The sequence below is a fragment of the Atractosteus spatula genome, chromosome 1, assembly GCF_055471065.1.
Source record: "Atractosteus spatula isolate fAtrSpa1 chromosome 1, fAtrSpa1.hap1, whole genome shotgun sequence".
NCBI lineage: Eukaryota > Metazoa > Chordata > Actinopteri > Semionotiformes > Lepisosteidae > Atractosteus > Atractosteus spatula.
This window is the reverse complement of record NC_142706.1, coordinates 20,088,734-20,111,047: the sequence shown is the minus strand read 5'-3', so window position 1 is coordinate 20,111,047 and position 22,314 is coordinate 20,088,734. Positions and strand designations below refer to the sequence as shown.

Genomic DNA, 22,314 nt, shown 5'->3' with positions numbered 1-22,314 from the left:
ACATCATTACAAAAATTAAAGAAATTATGTAACCTTGGAATTGGTTTAATCAGAATCTCTCTTAATGTTATTTTTTCCCAAGGTCAGAGAACTGAGAAATTATAAATACACTGTAATTTTGAAAAAAAAATGTGCTTCTCCGCACTAACAAAGATAAAACTAAAATTATTGGTATTATTCTTTGTTTGACTTTATTAGCTTTGGGAGGTGCATTACATTTGCAGAGCATGTACAGTACTGTCCAAAGACAGAGACAGTGACTGGAATTCTGATATTGCACTACAGTGTCCTACATTTTTGACCTCTGCAAGAAACACAAGACCAAGCCATCTTTATGGAAAGATCCAAACACTATAAAAATTAATTAACACACAAAGTTTAAGAAATTATTGGCTGTCAGAGGTGACAAAATCTGAGGAATTACAATGAACATGTCTGGACTGGCAATTACTGTGAAGAACAAGAAGGTAAAGCTTTCTATTAAATGTGCTTTACAGGACCATTTACAAACTGAGAGTGCTGGTTGTAATATTTCAATGTCACTCCACTATTTCAAATGATCATAGCATATCCTTGAATGTTTACCACAAACTATTGCTTACAATTGTCTCTGCTGCAGTGATGCGTCCTTTATTTGTAATGAGGTGCTTGTAAAAGGTCACTTTACTGCAGCTATCAATTTTATGCTAAATTATGGGTGTTGAGAGGTTTAATGGTACAGAGATCTACAGTGAATTTTGCATATGGACAGCCAGGTAGCTTGATTAGTTTGAACAAGCTCAGTCAATGTGAGTACTGTGAAATGTTATAATGGTAGTGACAATAATAGCATAGTTATTATCAATTTTCATTCTGTCATTCATCAATCTAATCTCAAGGCTTTAGAAGAGGGAGAAGCACAAGAATCACCTGTTATCCAGATCTCACTAGTTAATGCCTGGGTCATATCACATGCTTTTGCTAACTCCCCTGCAAAAAGCTTGCATCACATCAAAAGACAAATGGCTCCAGAGGTGTTCATGCTGAGGGAACTTCAGCAAGCACCTCATGTTCTCCCAAAATAGCACAGGAATTGCTTCTGGAGACTCATGGCTTAAAACTATTGGTTTTTCCTAACTGAATAGGTATATAATTGAAAAAACTAAATGTCAGTTCCAGATTTTAATATGGGGTATCCAGGTTGTCTTGTATATTTAAGCTGTGTCTAATTTTGTAAAAACTTGCTTGCGAAAGTGCCGTCTGTTTGGTGATTTTATCTTTATTTGGGATATTTTGATCTTTATCTGGGTGGCATGGCACAGCGGCACAGTGGTACGTATTGTTGCCTCACAGCATTGGGGACTCCAGGTTCATTTCCAGACCTGAAATGCTATCTGCATGGAGTTTGTATGTTCTTTGCATTCTCATATGGCTTTCCTCCAGGTGCTTGGGTTTCCTCCCACAGCCCAAAGACATGCCAGTAGGTTAATTGGCTTCTGGGGAAATTGGCCCTGGTGTGAGCATGTGTTTTTATGTGTTTGATTGCCCGACAATCGACTGGCATCCCATCCAGGGTGTATCCCACCTTGTGCCATTTGGTTGCTGGGATGGGCTCCCTTATGGATTGGATAAATTGGTTAGTAAATGGATGAATATACTATATTATTCCTGTTTTTAAACACTGGGGAAATGTTTTGGTCAGATATAACTGCTTTCTTTATTAACAAAGCATTTATGATCTTACCTAACGCCTTACGATAGTTTAGTTTGCCATATGACTTCTGCATTGTAGAATGATTTTACTTCGGCTTGACCAAGGACTCCTGTGTTTTCCTATGTTTTCACTGTGTTTACACTGTACAACACGATAGTGAAGCTATAGCAAATACACTGGAGTCATTTATCACCTCTGGTAGTTTTAATAGTTGTGTGACTTTTATTATATTGTTGCATTTTTGCCATGCAACCCTGTAATACTATAAGGTGACTTGGATAAAGGTGCTTTTTTATACTGCTGTTATAGTAATAAGAATAACTCTCCAGCCTGCCTCACAAGTGTGGAGAGCTATGGCCAGCTGTCGTTTCATGAGTGATTTATTTATATAAGTGTAGGTATGTACTGTAAGTGTTTTCAACTTCTGAAAATGTTGTGGTTTTCTTGTCTCCTTGGCTTTTCCTAGACACCAGTTGGCATGTGCCACTTTATAAGAGGCTTCTGCTGTCAATAGTGGTTTGTGCTCTTTAAAAAGACTCACACATCAGGTACTCACATACAGTAGTGAGTGCCTTTACTTGAATCCAAGTGGAAGTGTTGTTTAGATAACATCCAACAGTGAATAAAAATAGTGTCAGTGAGTATTTTTAAATCAACATTTGTAGTTCTGTAAAATGTATTAAAGAAATGTGAAATTAACTTTAAAACATCTAACACTTTTAAACACCTGTATAAAATAAAAAAATCATTAAATATTTAGAAGTACTCATGATTCAGTTTGTGTTTACAGCCCTAGGTTTTGAAACACAATGAAAAAAGTTTTCTCTGTTAATGAGTGTCTACTATCATCTATTCAAAAGACTGTCTTTCTTTCTGAAATTACTGTGACATTTGCATTTGACCCCATCTTGGGGAAAAATATTCATAACATAAGATCTTGAACAGATTTGCCCTGTGTTTTTAAACCCTATGTTTTTAAAAATCAGCAAATGAAAAAGGTGGAAGACCTTCCACTTACAAAATATATACTGTATAATATGATATACACAATGTTCCTGTTGTAAATAAAATTCCAATTTACCCTATGAAATGTACAAATCAAAGTGTGCTGAATTAATAGATGTACATGATTTGTAAAATACAGGATTTATTACTCTGCAGATTTACTAATTATGCTTGGTTTTTGTCAGAAATATTTCAATCAAAATGCATTACTGTTAAGTGTGCGGTTGCCTGGATTCTTTAAGACAATAAATTAACCAGTCCAAATCAGCAGGTAATATTACAAGATGTGAACAGGCACAGAATAATTAAGAACAGAACGTTGTTAATAACTGTTTTTTTTTACTTCAAAGTTAAACAAGGCTGCTTTGACTGAAAATATGTGCTTTGTAATATTTTACACTTTTTATCTGTGAATATCTTGATAAATTATTTGCTTTAGAATAAAAAAAGTATAAATTAAAAGAGAATGGGCAGAAAATTCAAGCCAGAGGTAATGGAATAGTTAATCGTAAAATATAATTAAAGGTTTATTCCATGCTAAAAAGAGAAGAAAAGAAACACGTTTCAGCCATGAAGCCTTTCTCTTAGCAATATGATACAAGACAAACACACTGTTGCAGCTCCTCCTTCTCCAGCAGTGGCCCCAGACTTCATGTGTTCTTTTAGATTTGCTAAGTACATTAATCCTGTTGCAGTTATACCATTTTATTTTGTAAAGGATTCGAATGTCAGAATAACTGTTAAATTCCAGCACACGGCAAAAAAAAAAACTTTAATACTGGCTTCATGTCAACACCTCTCTGTGTGATAAGGCTGTTTGGAGCTTTGGAAACAATTCCTGTTAGTCCTGTTAGTGACTCTCATGTTTCTCCTGTTACCATTTGTAAAATTGTTTCTAATTTTACATGCAAACAATCAGGCTCCAAAATAAGGATAAAAATTACAAATTATGAAATAAAAAGAGCCAAATTTTTCAACACGTCCTACATCTACATGAAACTGAACTCTTTTGTTTTTGAATCCTTAGTTAATTGACCCTTAATGTTTGATGCAATTCACATCATCCCCTTTAAATAACAGTATTGTCTAAATAAAATGATGATTTTGAGATGCCAGAGGAAGAAAGTTCATTATTAACATTCCCTTAAGTAAAAGCTTGTTTCAAAGCTGTTTGAGGGCCTAGTCCTTACATATACAGTATATTATCTCCTCGCAGCCCAACACAAAAGGCATGCTGGTAAGTTTTACTTGGCTATTCTAAGTTGTCCCTTCCTTCCTTGGTCATAGTCAAGTGTTCTTGGGCCTGCTTTGCGCTCCTATGCTTAGCAACTTTCTAATGGATGCTTGAACACATTATCTGAAGCTCTCTTGCACTGTGGAAGAGAATCAGTTTGACAAGGTTGAATTTAAGGAATCACGCCTCTCACTAGACAATATCAATTTCAAATGAAAAGACCATTACAACAATCCCATTCCATTCTATACAGTAATATAAAATATCAAACTTATCAGTACAGAAGCATTGCACCAGAACAAATAACAGCCATTGAGTATGATAACAAAAAGCGTTTTGGGCTTAAGATTACACATTTAGAATGCAAAGACTCATTTCAACTAATAACATTGGCAACCATATCCCATTCCATATATCAACAAGATAGTTTTCCCTTCTCTCATAATGATCCAATTAAGCTGTTGATACAATTATTATATCTCATGACTGCCACCCTTCAATCCATTAAGAGAGATCGGTTTCATAGCAAATTTAAGACACACATCCGTACACAGGAAGATATTTGAATCGGATGGCGATAACAACCCCTGCTGTGAAGAAATGTTTATAGCAGTGTCGTAAACAGAATGAGTTTGTAATGGTCTTAAGCCCAGCTAGTGCTTTCTCACTTAATTATGTCAAGCTTAGGACTTAAATAGAAAATTCCAGAAAAGGATATTGCAACATTCATTAAATCTTTCAAATTAGGACTCACAAACATTATATGATGCAATTTGTCTTAAACAAATTGAGTAGTGAGAGTCAAAACAGCCTTATATAAACGTTTCTGGGTTAAAAATAACGAGATGAGATTTATTCACTCTTTTCTGCACACTGTGCACCACATCCTAAAAATGGTAAAAGACGTCAACCTCTTTCAGAAGAAAAAATAAAAGAAATTAGTTTAAAATAGTTTATTAGTTTCACCTTGCTAGAATGTTTGTTATTGTTGGTGTTGTCTCTTTTCTATTAAAACTAATACTGTACATTTTAGCATTTGGTTTCATCCTGTACATTTAAAATAACTCATTGGCTGGTTTTCCTTTTTGTTACCCTTGCCTTTCAAGTTAGTCTGCAGGTGTCAGGTGTGAGGCTTCCAGTGAAATTAGTGTTTTTCATGAATGGATACGTGTGATCATGAGCTTGTATAGGTTAGTACAGGGTTTCATCATCCTGTAGATCACAGTTAAAAGCGATTGGACAGTGTCAAATGGGTGTTGCACTAGAAAAAAACATTTCTGCCTTTAGAATCTCCATTAATATATTCTACATTCATGAGAAGAGTTATTGATTTTGATTTAAATTTTAATCAGAATCTATTTATATAACATTTTGTCTTTCTTAAAATTTGTTGTTAGTGAACGTAAAACATGGGCAATTGCAGACTATTTGGTCGATTGCTCACTTTAATGCTTAAAATTGTTTACTATGGTAAATGTTCAAGCTGTTTCCTCAGCATTCCTATGGTTTTACTGTATACTGTGCATTTACTTTGTTTTTTCTTACAAATCGTACAGTGTCATCTAGGTATGCCATATTTTACCTTCATTGAACAGTTTTAATACCATCCATTCAATTACCATACCATTTTACAATTACTTACCGCTGCTAATGTTTATGTCTGATAACAAATATTCTAGGTTTGTATCACAGTAACCCCTTGGGAAATGTACAAAAACCTGACCTTTTGCATCCTACCCGGGCTTTTCTTTTTCTTGATTCTTTCAGGTCCCTGCATTAATATCAACGTAAGCCAGTGCCATATTTTACCCTACAATCAAACCAGCCTGTCGTCCCGCAGCTCCATTGTGCGGAGCATTGAAGTGGAGATGTTCCTCAAGTTCTTCAGCTCCTTGAACCGCCTCAGCTGCTACCGCCATATCATGCTCTTTGGCTGCAGCCTCGCTCTTCCTGAATGCGCCGGAGAAGGCGATGAAAGGTATGGGAGGGCCAGACACTTCAGAGATCACAGCATGCGACACTCACTGACCACCATGTTTGTCCCAGGTTTCAACTTTGATCTTTTGACTCCTTGCTGATTAGAACTGTCATAAGGGAAAATTCTGAGTGATGTTGTGTAGCCCCCAAAACAGTTTAACCGGATCTTCAGTTCTTAACATGACCGCCTTTGGGGTAGAAATAAAAAAGAGCCTTTGCTTGAAATGTTAGCAGATCTGAAAATAAAATATGGTAGCAGCCGTTGTTTTCTCACCAGATGTTTGGCAGGGAAACACACTGGGGCTTCGGGTTGTTATTTGTTCAAGAGAAGTGTTAGGTTTCCAGGGTAATGAAGGAGAGAAAAGAAAAGAAGCAGTGAACAGTGCTGTGTTTGCACCACAAATAACCAGTAGCTCGAGAGACTATCCTGCGTGTCTTTTTCTTTTGTTTTTAGTTTACCTGTTGGGTTTGGAAGTAGCCCTTTCTGTACATGAAAAGGGCATTAAAGGTTCCTTCTTTGTACAGTATATCACTGTGTCTGATCACAATCCTCCATGCTACAGTATATAAATATTGGGAAATTCTTTATAAATCATAAGATAAATGATTGCATCTGATGCAAATGACATGTTTAAGCATTCTTTTATACTTCAACTACATTTGCACAGACATTACACTGTCAAGAACAGTAGACAGAAACCGAGTAACCTGGTGGAATCAATATTTGAAGATTGGGCCATTGGCACTTGCACAGTATGATGTTATCACAATCATCATAGTTCAATGTAGAGCAAACAGAAGAGCTAGCATGAACTGACTTAATTGTGCAGTTGACATTTTCCAGTAATGAAGTCACACAAGAATGTTTTATAACAAGGTGTTGTTTGATGTAATCATGCAGAATACATCAAACTGTTTTTCACTTCTCAGTTATATATTTTAATCTTAATTAATTCATTCACCCTTGGACTGTTTTATGGAAAACTAATTTAATATACTGTATAAGGAGCCAGCATTCATATCTGTGATTGTGTTCAACATAAAGGTTGTATGATAATTCTGAAAGTCGCTTAACCTCCGATTGTGAAGCGGTGAATTAAAAATGTGATGTTCACGGTGCTTTGTGTTTTCCGTTGCATTGTGGACATTAAACGATTAAAAACTAGTTAATAATAATTTGCATAATTGAACCAGTGAGGTATTTCATTTGCCTTGTGTCAAATTTGCCTTGTATCAAAGTGTAAATCAGGTCCGTATGTGAAGTACAGAGACCTAGTTTCAAATAGGGACTGTAGGAAGAAACATGAAGACCATGTTCTAGACAGCTGGACTGAACCACTCTTCTGGAATTTTCTTTCAGAAATTCCATCAATTGATGTGTGAAATCAGAAAGTTTGGAAAGCTCTTAAGACTTTTTCTAACTGATTATTAGAGCTAAACAATCTGTTAAATCTTTCAAACATTATATTAGGAGAACAATAAAATGTAGCAGCTGAGCAGATCAGAGAGAACTTCAAATGCATTTTACAGTGCTTAGCTTTTCCTTAGTGTTTAGCTTATCCTTTACAAGCTCCAGTGGATGGCTGGTTTTCAATCATTCCAAGCACTAATGAAGGGATTAAACAATTACTTGAAGTTAGTCATGTATGGCTTCAAATGCACAACTGCAAACAATTTAATTATTTTGATATTAATCTAAAGTGGGCCTTGTAGTTAAATAACAATATAATAAAATATAAAAAGCATTATTTAATTGTTTACTGTATTTAAAGAGAACCACATCTTTATGTCCTGAGAAACCTGGAATCTTATTTCATATTGTTCTTAACATTCCACTCACAGACGCAATTACACTAACATTTTCTGTACTTTTGCTTTATCTAATTTTTTTTTTATTTCATAATAAAAGTAGTCAACAACATGCATTTACTTTCAAGCTATGGGCCTGTGTAGATGAAGCAGCCAAACCAAAACTGACAAATATTAGAAACAACATGGGCTGCCATTTCAATTCGATATTAGAAACTTCTTATGTTTTCTACGTATGTTGAAACCAGGTATGTTTTGATGCAAAACATTTTGCGAAATTCAGTTGCTTTCGGTCATGAACCACTCTGTTTGTTTTCATCAATGTTTTAAAACTCTGAGCTTTAGTTTAAGACTTTTTGTTTTGATTTTTTGAGGCCAACTAAAAGACCATTTCTAATGGTAAGAATTTGATGAGGTTAGGAAAATGTGAGTTTAATTGTTTTTATTGAAACTTTAGTATACCCAGGTAATTGGCCAAAACCCCATTAATCTTTATAAAAGCAGTATCCCTTGGCTCTTGCAGTGGAAGAAGAGTTTTCTTAGTGAAACAGGTGTAACACTACAGGTTACCACCTGTTAAAATCATGGTGTTTTTGTAGTCCATCTGTCATAACAAGCTTTCTTATGCCTCTTTAAGACCCTCTTTAAAATGTGAGATCAGTTACTGTATGTCTGCTTTCTGTCATTCAGTCATCACTTAGTGCAATATTGCAAACATTTTTGGCCACATTACAGTTTAGAAATACACTTCAGAGCTACGGTACATCTTCTTCTTTGCCCCTAATTTGCCTCGTACATCTTCAACTTTTTTTGTTTGAAAAGCATTGATGTTTATCTCATTGGGTCAAATTACAAGCATTAAAAGCAACAATTATGTAATTATGTAACTTTGATATTGTATACCCAATTATGAGTGGCTATAGCGAATATAAGATTTATTTATTATGTCACCCTAATTTTGAACTTTTAATTCAGAGGTGAATGGGTTATTTTCTGATTCAGATGTATGGATTAGAAACTCCTGCTTTATGTCGGGAGAAGAATGCATATGTAACATAAAGAAAGGTCTCTATGCTGACTGCACCACTGACTGAGTACAAGCAAATACTGAGAAGAGACAGAGATAAAAAGAAGCACAGAGGGCTTATTTCACCATTCATACATTTACCCCAAAACAAATGATATACTGTAAATAGGGAAGCACAATGGCGCAGTGGGTAGCGTAGCTCGTGGAGTTTTCACAGCATGTTCTCTCTGTGTTTGCGAGGGTTTCCTATGGGTGCTCCGGTTTACTCCCACAGTCCAAAGACATGGTTGTAGGTTAATTGGCTTCTTGGAGAACTGGCCCTAGTGTGAGTATGTGCATATTTAGTTCATGTGTGCCTTGAGAAGGACTGCCAGTGTGGTGTCCTACCTTGTGTGCGTTGCTTGCTGGGATAGGATTCGGCTCCACTATGACCTTGTATCGAACCAGGCAGATAGAAAATGGCTGGATTGGCATAAATATGGGGTCCTGATCCTGAAGGAAATGTGGTGGCATCAGATCCAGCAGTTGGTTATTGGACTTCCTTACTTCCGTCTTCTTAAACTTCAGCATGTAATGTTGCCATTTCTGCAAAACGACACCGCTGACTCAGTATAGACACAGAATCTAAGACATGAGCTGACTGAGTTCTTGGACAGTGGCCAAGAGAACTAAATTTGATCCCTGCCTAGGTGATCAATGACAAACTCCACTGTATGGTGTTATATTAAAGACGTCAAAATTAGGAAAATATATTGGAAAATTTTTAACTAAGTTCCATTCTTAAAAGGGTTTCATAATAATAAATTCAAAAGATTAAATATATGTCTTAAGAACACAGGAAAGTATAAATGAGTGGAGGCCATTAATTTTATTAAGCTTATTTGGTGCTTAGTAACGAATTGATTAAAGGATGTCATCCAAATGTTTCTTGATTAAAGCCAGGGTGTCATCTTCAACAACATGGTTAGGTAAATTGTGTGATAGTTCCCAAACCTTTTATATAAAGAGGTACCTCTTGTTCTCAGTTTTCGCTGCACTTTCACACAGTTTCTGCTTGTGTCCTCCGGTTCCTATTTTACTGTTGTTTCTGAAGACATCCACTGGGTTCTTTTATTGAACTCTGTCCTTGTGTTTAGCACTCGTTCTCTGAAGGCTGCAATTTACCTTTGAGGGACAGATTTAATTCAAGTAATGCCTGATAAAGACTCATAAAGAGGCTTAATAATGGTTGTCGCAATTAATCACTGAAACAATTCCAAGATTGTTTAAAAGTCATGGGTGGGATAATTAATCCTGGTGACTGAATCCTCCCCTAGAAAGGGACATGCTCATTGTGACGGAAGAGCGTTCTAAGTGTTTGCCAGCTGTGGCTGTCATGAGAGACTATCAGTATCCATAAAGTGAAATGTTGTGTTGAATGATTTTACTTTTTTGGTTTTACTTTTGCTGATAACTGAGGCAACAGGGCTATGGAGCTCTCAGCTCATATCTGGAAGTTTGTGGGTTTGAAATGCCAGGTGAGGAACTGCTTTTATACCCTTGAGTACTTCAGTCAGATGGCTTTGTTAAAATAAATAGTTGTATTAATGTTACCTTGTGGCATAGTCGTTGAATTAATGGTGCAAATGTAAGTTGCTATCCATGAAAGTGTCTGTCAAACTAATAAATCATGCTGCCCTGCTCTTTCTTCCCCAAAGGAGGCTGATATTCCCCTGTATGTCATTCTGTGAGGCGGCAAGGGAGGGCTGTGAGCCTGTTCTGCAGACTTTCAACGCCTCCTGGCCAGACTTCCTCAGGTGCTCCCAGTTCAAAAACAGCACCAGCATGGATGATAGTGCTCCGATCTGCTACAGTCCTAAGCAAACAAAAGGTAAGTGTTTTCCCTCTTCATCCTCAAGGGTGTATTTATATTTAAATGCATCATTACTTACTAAGATAAATAGGTCTTCAAAAACTCTATGCTGATAAATGAGTATGGTATAATAAACATTATTTTCTAAACTAATTTTCTAAATTAATAAATCACATAGTTTCAAACTGAGGGTGACAATAGGTTCACCTGCTGTAGCAGGTTAGAATATTTAATTTATTTAATTTGTAATATTCACTATTTTTTATTTTCATTTAGTTTTTGCAGTTGTCAATGATGACATGAATACTGTCTATGCAAAAATGGCAGGGAGCGTCTGTGTTAATAGATGGTGGTTTTCTAAAAAGGGTTTTTTGCCTTCTGTAGCTTGCCCTTCCTAATTAAATCCATTCCTTAGAAAAAAGTAAGCTTCACTTAACTCTTGCAGTACACTTCCTGACACACACTTGAAGTAGGCTGGATGTATTTTTTGGGATTATACTTTCATTCATGAGGCAACAGGTAGAAGCTGAACAAAATGGTCTTTGCTGTAGGATCAACAGTTGTTTGATTTCTCGGGAGGTTTGTCAGACTCATAGTTTCTGGAAGCCCCAATTTAATGTCATACAGACCTCCTCCACAGTGTGCGTCATGCTTTCACACTCTCTGGCCTTTCCAGAAAGTATCCCGAACATATAATTTTGTCATTCCTTTGCCTAGGAACCTAATGAATGTACTGTAGATGTGATCATCACCAGCTCCTAAATCTGCATCGTTCTGTGAACATCATTCTAAAAAGAAGAACAAATAAAAATCTCACGAGGCTCATATGAAAAGCCTACATATTGAGAGTGGCTTCCTTCAGGTGCTTTTCCAAAATGGCCAACTCAGAAAAAGTACTGAAATTAAATTCAATTGTAGTTAAGGGCTGCTAAACTTTGACTTTATAGGTATGCAAAGTTTTATTCACAACGTGCTTGCTTACTATCATTGAGAAGCAGCCAGAGTCATAGTATACTAGCTTTTTGTTTGGTTTGGTTGGTACAGTAATTAGTCCCAAAAACTCACCAAGTTGTTTTTACAAGTATTCCAGGCACCTGGCTGCCACAACATGTGTGGGGAATTTGTTATCCTTTTTTGTGGAAGGGCACTACTTTTACAATGAGTAATTACAACCCCTGTTTCCAATTTACTGCAATGTTTGAGGGTTTTTTCCATTGACCTGAGGAATGTTGGAATATCTGTTCTGCACAATGTGACCTGAATACCAGGGTCAGTACCTGCAACTTAAGACGTTTCTAAAGGTTTTCCCTGGCCTTTACATTTGTTGATATTCTTTGAGTGTGTTTTTTAAATGCAAAAGGATGGATGGCACTAATTTGCAGCACCCTTCTAAGCACTTGTTATAATTACAATTTGAAATGTGCTTCCAAGCCGAATATGTACTTTAGTGACACACTTGCCTTTGTAAAATGTGGACATGCACACAAGGGAGTTGACAGACTGTCATTAATGCATGCCTGAAAATGAGACAAGAGCGTATTGGATTTCATTGGTTAATAAGATTGTTGAACACTACTGTTGAATAAGCACACATCAATTTTAAGACAACTGAAACTCGGAGTACATGAAGGTTTGATTGTATAAGGTTCCAATAGTGACAGACCCACATAAATTGGAATTGTAAATACTAAATTTCATTCCATGCATCATAAAAAAATAAATGATTCTTCAGAATCATCAATAGCTTAGTGGCTTCATCTGTTATTTAAATATATTATTTGTAGCCAAAGTTTAAGTACTGAGATTTGTAAAGCATGTGTTGAAGGTATTCCAGTCACTGATTCTAAAACAAGTTCTTGAATCAATTTCTCCCTTGAATTTTTGTTTTTTATACATTGTAAAGACAATAATATTGATATGACAGCAAGTTCTTGGAAAGATATATTGCTGTACAGTATATGCAAATGCTGCCTGCCCTGTTGTTCATTGAAATACTAACCAGAGACTTGACAAAAAATTACAGCATGTCTATAAATATTGTGTTAAGATGACTTCTACTTCTAAGAGCTCTTACAGAAATACCTTTTTTCCGAAGATGTGATGTGATAAAATCATCTCTAATTTGTATTTCTCTGGATTTGACATCAGAGAGACAGCAGCCTCTTGGACACAGTCTACACAAACTAGTGAACTACTTCTACATGTGTGTACACATGTTAAGACATGAGCTGAAGAAATAAAAACTTGCTTAGTTGTAACACCTCAACTCTATATTTTTCTTAATGCTGATAGTTGATCTTTGAATAGATACATATACTGTAGATTCTGCCATTAATTATAACAGAACAAAGAAAATTCAATTTGGTCCTGTGTTTTGGCCAGGTTGTAAAGAACTTTATGAACAGGTGATATTTTACAACTTCCTATACATTGCCCTTCATAAAATATAACTGATCTTTATGATAATGTGTGTATTTTTTATTTTTTACATTGCTGTCTTTTTGAAGTAGAAGAAACTACTGGATTGCTGTTCCATATCACATATTCAGTGGTTCCTTTTCTAGTACACAGGAAAAAGCTAAAAATGAAAGGAAATCAATCCAAGATACTATAAAATCTATTCATCCTGTCAGAATGAAGATGCCAGCAGGCAATTCGATTGTCCAGGCAAATTATGCTTAGAGTACTCTCTGGATTAGGAAAGATCAATGATTAGGAAAAAATGTGTTTTATAAATTGTGATGGAATTACTGAAAGTAAAATGAAAGTAAATCTTATGTTTAGCATTCCATTTACCTAAACAACACTATGGTGGTTGTAGAATAAAACATGTAATTTTAATCATTGTAAACTCTTTAGATGAGTTGATGGATGCAATATGTGGTTTAAGCTAAGAATATTCCTTCCTTTTTTTGGAATTACCTTAATTACCTTAACGTTTATTCTGCCGTGATGGTTTAAGTAATATACAGTAAGTATTATTTGACCTAGGTAAAGGAGAACTATTTCATGCTTGCCTTTTTTTAAATAGATTGAACAGACTGATAATACGATGGGCTGTGTGAAGTCTATTTGTGAGGTGCACATATCAGGAGTTGATATACTGTATTACTTTAAAGAGCAGGTCTTCAATTAGTCTTTTCATCATAAGCAGAGTATCCGTTCATGATGTGCTGCAGACTAGCCTTAAAAGTCTGAGGAAGTCCTGATAAAAAAAAATGAAGGTCAGTCTTTTCATCCTGCCAGTATTGAGATGTCAGCAGAGAAGTCGATTGCCCAGGCTAATTTTAAATGACCCTAAGCATTATTGCTTTCAATATACATGGTGTCCCTCATTCACTGAAGTTTTTCCATTTTTTCCACTTACTGTGTATATTCTTACAGCAACAAATTCAATTAAAACAAATGAACGCTGCATGTTCCATAATATTTGCTCTTGGTAGTTCAAGTGTTTCTTTACACAAAGAATATGGTAAAATTAACAGTATCTCTCAATTGTTTGATTAGCAAAGAAACACTATTTTGTAAATGGACCATACAATTTTGGGGGGGGGGGGGGGTATTATTATATTTAGGTATGCATTTTAGGTTAATGGGTTTATTTCTAAATATGTTAACAAGATTGATCATATTCTTAGAGAAAATGTCTGACTTTTGAAGTAGACTGATTTTGCTGATATTCAATATCTGATGTGAAGTGACACATACTGTACAAGCACAAAGACTCTCACACATGCAAATATGTATCTTTGAAAAGAATATTATGAAACTGTAGTTTGTCTATCATTTTTTTATTTAAAGTGCAGACGTCCATTCATATGTTCAGTTATACAGGCAGTACACAATACATTAGTCAAAGATGTACACTTGGAGTAACAAGAGAAGACAGAAAAAAAATACATGGATACGTTAGAGGGCAAATAAAAGTATGAGGCATGATTAGAAGAGTAAAGGAATTAAACCAGCAATGGTGTGGACACACAGCAAGATGCCATTGGGCTGAGGAATTACTCTATTAATAATGTAGATTAGATTACTGGATTAGAGACAAAAAAAAACAGTTACTTTAAAGAATTATTCGCATTAAAATGCATGATAAAATCAAAAGGGTTTTCAAAAAGGAGTTGGATGAAGATGACTGAAGACAAAAATCTGTTAAATGTGATGGGGTCTGTAGCAGTTCTAAGGATGCACATGCTGTAATACCCTGCTGTGAATTTGTCAGGTACCTTCTGTAGTGATGAATTTAGCTCTGTACCCAGGTCAGACCAATCTTCCCGTACTCTATATCCCAAGTTTCATGAACAGTTATAGTATGGTAAAGATTATTTTTTTTCTAAAAGGTCTGTATTCCTGTCTTGGAATGGAGCCAAAATTTGAAAAGGATGGCAGCCATTTTAACCATAAGTAATGTAATGACCATAAACTTTCCATTTTTAGAAAAATGAAAAAGCCATTTAGCAAACATACTTTAAAAATTCACTTTTTATGAACCTGTGCCAAGAAAATAATATTGTCTGACTTCAAGATTCCTGCCTCCACACTGTGGTCATCACAACACAAATTTACCTGATATAATAATTTCGCAATAACGTGTTTTCAGTTACACATACTGTATCATCAAACAGAAGTTGAGACTTTCACAGTGGAAAATGTCATTGATTTTCTTATTTATACTAAATGTGCCTGATTCTGTACAAGGCCCAATGAGCTCTAATTACAGCCCAAATTAAGTGTTAACACTTTTTAAATTAATGACACATTTTGATGACTTAATGCTTCATGACTTTGCTGCTTTTAATGACAGCTGTTCATCACACATGAGTCAAAATATCTAGTTCTGTTACTCTTCAAAAAGTAAGGTATGGTTTCTCTGCCTACAGGGATTGGCTCTTATCCTTTCAGTGGTAACCAAACTCCAGATATGAAGAAAAGTAAAGTTAAGGTTATACAAGAAATACTACTTGTGACCAGTATCCATTTTCCTACTAGCAAGGCAAAGTCTTTCACTAATAGAACAATAAACCATAGTTGTGTTTTAGAGATTCATGTTTTTTCTGAACCACATAGAGTAATTGGTTAAACAGTCATCAGTAATGTAATTTATTCATTTTTTTAAAGGAAAATGTCCAGGTAAATATTTCTGAAAACCCACATCATACAGTATTTGATTATCAGAGACTGTGTCACTAGTGCACTTGTTAAAGTTTTACTGTTGACATTAATGCATTAGATGAGTAATGCAGATTAATGACTATTGAAAACAGCTTTAAAGGCAAGAAATCTGGAAAAAAGAGTTTTACTCATAAGGTAGTTTTGCACATGAAACATAATGTTTTGCAATCTTTATTTACGATGGTACCATTACAACCCTGTAGCATGTTTTGTTTGTCATTATTAGTGGGTATGCCATCCTAATGTCAGTAGCATTAGTTTAAAAGTTCATTTGGTTGCACACTTGAAAGGCTTTTCCAGTTTCTTAAAAGGAGGCTAATTATACCATACAAAATCTTTAAACAGGTCATTTAAATAAGATAAGATAACAATAGCACTGACTCATTACAGTCAAGTCTTTTGTTGTAGAAAATAGGCCAGATGTTTTATGGTGGTTTCTTTTTTAAATTGTTTGCCGGATTTCTAAAAGGGGGTTCTTGAAGCACTCTTTAGAACTTCTATGAGGCAGCTTTCTGGCTTTTGTTTGATTCATTAAAAAGGGAATAAACAACAGAATAACCTTCTTGTCTTTCAGCGGTTTGGTTGTCTTGGTGTTGTGTCTTTGAAGGCTTTAGCCATTTTTTTTAAGAGGAAGCTACACTACATTTTTCTAATGAAAACACAGATGGTGTACATCATAAAACAAAGAGTGGCTGTATTGCTGGGATAAAAAAATTAAAATTAAGTAAGAAAAACACTTTTTAATTTAGTTTAACAGCTTAGGAGTTTGGGAATTTTGCACAGAAATTTGTTTAGTAAATGAAGACTTTGATAATAACCAGTTTTGTGGTCATATTCTTTCAAATTACTTCATGGAATAGAAAGATTCTCCTTTATTAAAAATATGTTAGAATGTTAAAAATTATTTAAAAGAAATAAATCAAGTTCTCTGAATGTTCCCCACTTCTTTCCTTCATAAAGAATTTGGTGAAGTTTATTCCGTCCACCTATCCAGCCATTTTCTAAGTGCTTGAGCTGATACAGCGTCGTAGGGGAGCCGGAGCAGGCACAAGGCAGGACACCCCCTTGAAGGGACGTCAGTCCATCGAAAGGCAGACAGACACACACTCATGCACATCAGGGCCAATTTCTTAGGAGCCAATTAACTTACCTGTGTATGTCTTTGGCATACTGTAGCACCTGGAGGAAACCAACACAAACTCAGGAGAACATACTATGCAAACTACACAGACAGCACCCCAGGTCCGAAATTAAATGCACTAACCACTGTGATACTCTGATACTGATGGGTTTTCAGTAATTTGGTGTTATTGCACCTTTTTTTCTTATATTTGATAGTTTCATTTTCAGTTCAGTTCATGACTCGTATAACTAACAATTATTAGTTATTATTGCCCAGAAGCCTACAAGAAACATTTTCCTTCTGTTGCTGTTTATTGTAGTTAGTCTATATAATCAAAAACACTATAAACATTGTTGCTTTTACCTGATAATAGCATTGAATAACACATTTTATTACTGGATAAGTGAATTGTGAGGACAGCTGACTTCGTAAATAAAGCCAATGAAAGATATTGGTTGCCGTGTATTATCTAATACTAATTAAACCAGTTTAATTTTGTATTTCTTTCCCTGTTTCAGCTGTTTGTGGTGGGCAAGACAATTACCTATGTGCCACAGGAATCTGTGTCCCCAGGAAACTGCTTTGTAATGGTTACAATGACTGTGATGACTGGAGCGATGAGGCCAACTGCAGTAAGTCACTGAAGAAAATATTGGATTTGGGGAATTTTTGAGCTCTTGGAGATTAAAGAATTCAGGAACTGGTCACCCTACCAGAGCAAATGAGAAATGCAAATAAAGCAAATTGCCTTTTGCTAAACAACCATCTGGTGTTGTTTTGCAGATGGTCAAGGAATACACATTGCTAACTTGCCTGAATTAGACGTTACTGTTGTATGGCCCATTTTGTTTTTTTTTCTTAGAAGAAAAGTGCAATAGCAGGATTTAGAGGTGCATAAAAATGACTTAATGAGACCTTCTCACAATTCTCCAGTTTACAATTTATGAAAACAAGATATTCCATCAGGGTGGTCTAGCATAGCTGTAAAGAGCATTAGGTGTCCCAAATCCTTTTCATCCTTTGGTGTGTGTTTCACTCTGAATTGGCCAAACACACGTAACCACTGGGGCTATGTTGTCTTTTCTCCCACCGTTGTGTTGTTTCAAAAGACAGCTGTGATTGAAGGTCCCTGGAGGTAATGTGTCTTCCGTAGCATTAAAACACCATTGGTTTGATGTTAATAATGGAGTTCCATGGAACGTGAAGACACCCTAACCATAATTTACACATGACCACAAAACCCCAAATTACAACTAATTATTTCATCATTTGTAATTAAAAAATGGGATATCATTGGAATCCGTTTGCAGTACACTGCACTGCATTTGTCAGTTCCCTGTGAGACATACAGCAGTAAAATAGATACTGTGCGCAATCAAATTTGAATACACAGTGATTTATGTTCATTTCAGAAGCTCTTTCCTGCACACTTTTTCCATTGACTTGTCAGTTTTGAGGTCGGATCCTGTTGATACGACATGTCATGGATGTATTGTAGAAGACATGAGATGCATCGCACAGAGATGTTTGAGATGTGTGTAATAGGTTTAAAATGAGTTCCCTGGCTGAACTGTAACTTCCTGAGAGATGATGCCCTGCCAGACTGCAAATATCAGCCTTGACGCTGGTATAGGAAGTTAAACAAACATTACAGGGTGGAGGTGGAGGTGGGGAAGGGGGGGGGGGTTGTTATACAAAGCCAGATTCTGTATCCAGCCAAGGTTTGGACAGTTGGAAAAGAGATGGAAGGTATTTACTGCGTACATAGGTCTCTCATCACATTAGCTCAGTCTGTGACATTGTAAATGCGACACTGGTCACGGTTGAATAGAAGCGTGTAGGAGTCCTGCTGTTAGAGGAAATAAAGTCATCTGTCTATTTTCCTCACAGACTCCAGCAAGCAGAATTAAATGGGAGGCTAAAAAAAATTAATCATTCAGTTTTGTCCTTTAGTTTGACTTCTGCTAATTACAGGTGAGGGAGGGTGAGCATTCTAGTCAGGGGGTTGTTGTCTTTTCATTTCAAGAAGTTAATATTTATAATACAAGTGTTCAGATCATTGCTGTCAGCTGATTAATGAGAAGGTCACAGCACATTGTAAATCTACTTAAAATGTAGTATAAATATACCGACCTACAAGGGCGGTTGCAAATAGAAAGCTAGGTCTCCTCAGTGTCCTACTATAGGTCCAGAATAACCTACATTAATTTTCTGTTTCTGTTCGTGATACATTTCATTATATTATTATCTACATGGGGAGGTGCAGTGGTTAACATTGCTGCCTTGCAGCACAGGGGATCCTCGGTTCAGTTCCAGACCTTGGGTGTTGTCTGTGTAGAGTAAGTATGTTCTCCCCATAAATTTCCTCCAGGTTCTCTGGTTTCCTCCCACAGTCCACAAACATACTGGTAGATTAAATGGCTTCTGGGAAAACTGTCCCTGTGCGTGTCTGTGTGTGCCTTGCAATGGACTGGCATCCTGTCCAGGGTGTATCTGGCCTTTGCTTGCCAGGATAGGCTCCAGCATCCCTGCAACTCTGTATTGGACAGAGCAGTTTGAAAATGGATGGATTACATGATTAGTCTTTAGAGTATAAGGTGACTTTTCTTTTTACTAGAATAACAAAGAAAATATTCTCTTAAATTCCTGAAAATGGTTATATTTAGGTGTATGCTTCTATTTTCTTTGTCAGGACATTAAGTTAAGTAAAAATATTAATTCTACAGCATCAAACCTATTGTGGATATTCTGTTCCAAAACTTTATACCCTCAGTTTAAAAGGATATTTAATTCCAAAGATAACATGTTGGTGCCTTTCGCCTGTTGCTTGGTTAGATAGGCTCTCACTCCCCCATGACCCTGAATTGGAACAAGCAATTAGAATCCATTGATGGTAACTTTTTAATGATATCTAGCCTAAAATTTGCATTGTAATTCCAGGTCTAATTTTCAAGAAACTCAGAGAAGGTATTTAGTTTACTTTCCTTTAGTTATTTTTACAGTTTTCAGGTTTTACAGTGCTCATAGCTAAGGAGAGGACAAATATACAATATGTGTTGAAACCTCCAGGAAGAAACTGTAGCAAAACAAAATCAAGATGTTGTGCAATAACTTCATTTGACCAGGTATCACTTTTAGTTGCTCCTTATAGGAAACCATGTTAGAAGGTATATATATATACAGTAGACCATATTAGAACAGTGTCATTGTCTGGGAGGTACTGTAGTTAAATGTTATTAACTATCCTGCTTTTCCTTTTAAGACTGCAGCAAAGACCAGTTTCAGTGTGGTACTGGGCGCTGCCTAACTCACAGCCTTGTGTGCGATGGCTATGATGACTGTGGAGACCTCAGTGATGAGCAAAATTGTGGTAAGGTTGTTTCTGTTTTTTTTTTTAACCATTTAGGTTAATTTCATTTTCTCTTACTGTAAAGCCATTTGTCTTGAATTCCACAAATTTTGTGCTTTTTGACAAAGTATTTGGTCTTGATCTTACAAATTAAATTAAACCAGTTACTTTTATAATTGTGTATTTTTGTTGCCTTTGTCAGTTTTTACAGTTGTTTATCTTTGCTCTTTATTTCATTCAATGTTTTTTTTTACTCCTAAAACTTTAAAAAAAAATATTTACTTTAGGTTAATGGTGTTGATCTAATATTCTGCTGGTCATATTTTCCTAATTATCTGAAACTCATTGAAAATTTAGAGAATGGTACCCAATATATTTTAAATTTATGTATAATCTGCTTTATCATATAAATTATTTACAGGATTTGAAGTTTTGAATCCTGGTCACACAGGGCCACAATCCATGAGGCTTTCTATGTCTCTTTTAGTTTTGAATGTACTGTATAATGATTTGGGGAAATTTATGCTTTGATTACACCAGCAAATACTTTGCTCACTTAAGTTAGAAGTGGTCTTCTACAGCCAAACACAGGCAGTAGCGCTTTTACGGTTTCATTGAAAACGATCTCCATATTAATTTATTTAGCAGATCAACTACTAAAATGTGCAAAATGAAATGAAACGTTGAGTTGCTAATTAGCAACTTTTTTGGATAAATGTAGAAGTCATGTCTCAATCTATAATAAACTAATTTCTCTTGATGAACTTCCAGAAATGATCCATACCTGAGTATCAAAAACATGTAGTTAAAGAATATTTACTTCTAGCACCATTTACTGAGAATGAATTGTGTGTATAATTAATTTGATCAAATGTATACAAAAGATTTACTAGAGTACTGTAGCTGGAAATATTTTAATGTTTGTAATCCTATATTTTGGGAGATTGGTTTATTTTAATTTGTGCTCTTATACTTGAGCGATGTTAATGTATAAGCTTTTGTAGAAAATTTTGAAGCAACATAAACATGTTATACACATTGTGTGTTAGTAGTTCAGGTGGGTAGCTGCGTCAGCATGCGTAGGCTGCAAAGGAACAAGTAATAGGTTTATTCCATGCTGAAAAAAAGAAGAAAGAGAACACAACGTTTCGGCCGTGGAGCCTTCTTCAGGTGTGCCACACCTGAAGAAGGCTCCACGGCCGAAACGTTGTGTTCTCTTTCTTCTTTTTTTCAGCATGGAATAAACCTATTACTTGTCACATTGTGTGTTATACATATGATGCACATCGTGTACTCAATTTCCATGTCTGACGGAGTGCTTTGCACATGCTGTATGATTGTTCCATACATTTGTTACATAAAGGACCTACAGTATGCTATACAAAGGCTATTGTTGTATAAGTAGTGTGTATTTCAAACGTCATTTTAATGACATTCATTTAATATATATTCCCTCCCTTTATCTCAAAGGTGAAATAGAATTTAATAGAAGTAAAGATCCTTATTGTACATCACTAATTACTTCACACCAGTTTGAGCATTCAGTTCTTAGATGCCCTCTCTCTCTCTTCTATTAATGTTATACACAAAAATGTACCCAAATTACATTTTTACTATAAAAACAACAATTGAACACTCAGTGCCAAAATTGTTTTTATGTTATACCCAAGACATATAACATTTCATGTTTTTGGTATATGGGGTTTGTTGTTTTGTCCTGGTGTAATGACCTCCTTGTTGTCTCTGCTCAGTCTCTTGTGCTTTTGTGCCCCACAATATAGTGATTTAATGTTTTCAACATGTGCTGCAAGCGTGACTCCATCACCTAAGAAATTGTCATTATTATCCTAGGGATTTTAAATGCATCTTAAATACAGTATATTGCAAATGACATTGAAATATATCTGCATACTTAATTAACATACAATAAAACAGAGACAACAAGGAAATGTGACAACTATTTAAAAAAATCACATAAAACATTAACAGAACTCCAGGGTGTGTGGTTTAATGTGTGATTATCACACTAAATTGTAGAGGCACTCAGCTATGTGCTGTGCTTTTTCACTC

General features: G+C 35.6%; 1 protein-coding gene across 4 annotated transcripts in view; it reads left to right on the top strand.

Moving 5' to 3' along the window:
* corin (corin, serine peptidase) overlaps positions 1–22,314 on the top strand; it is a 69,770-nt gene that overhangs the window by 16,774 nt on the left and 30,682 nt on the right. For all 4 annotated transcript variants that reach the window (XM_088924040.1, XM_088924202.1, XM_088924118.1 and 1 more), the window contains exons 4-7: positions 5,700–5,910; positions 10,443–10,615; positions 17,414–17,527; positions 20,158–20,265. In XM_088924040.1, coding sequence (XP_088780166.1) covers positions 5,700–5,910; positions 10,443–10,615; positions 17,414–17,527; positions 20,158–20,265 — 606 coding nt within the window. The remainder of the gene's footprint in view (positions 1–5,699; positions 5,911–10,442; positions 10,616–17,413; positions 17,528–20,157; positions 20,266–22,314) is intronic.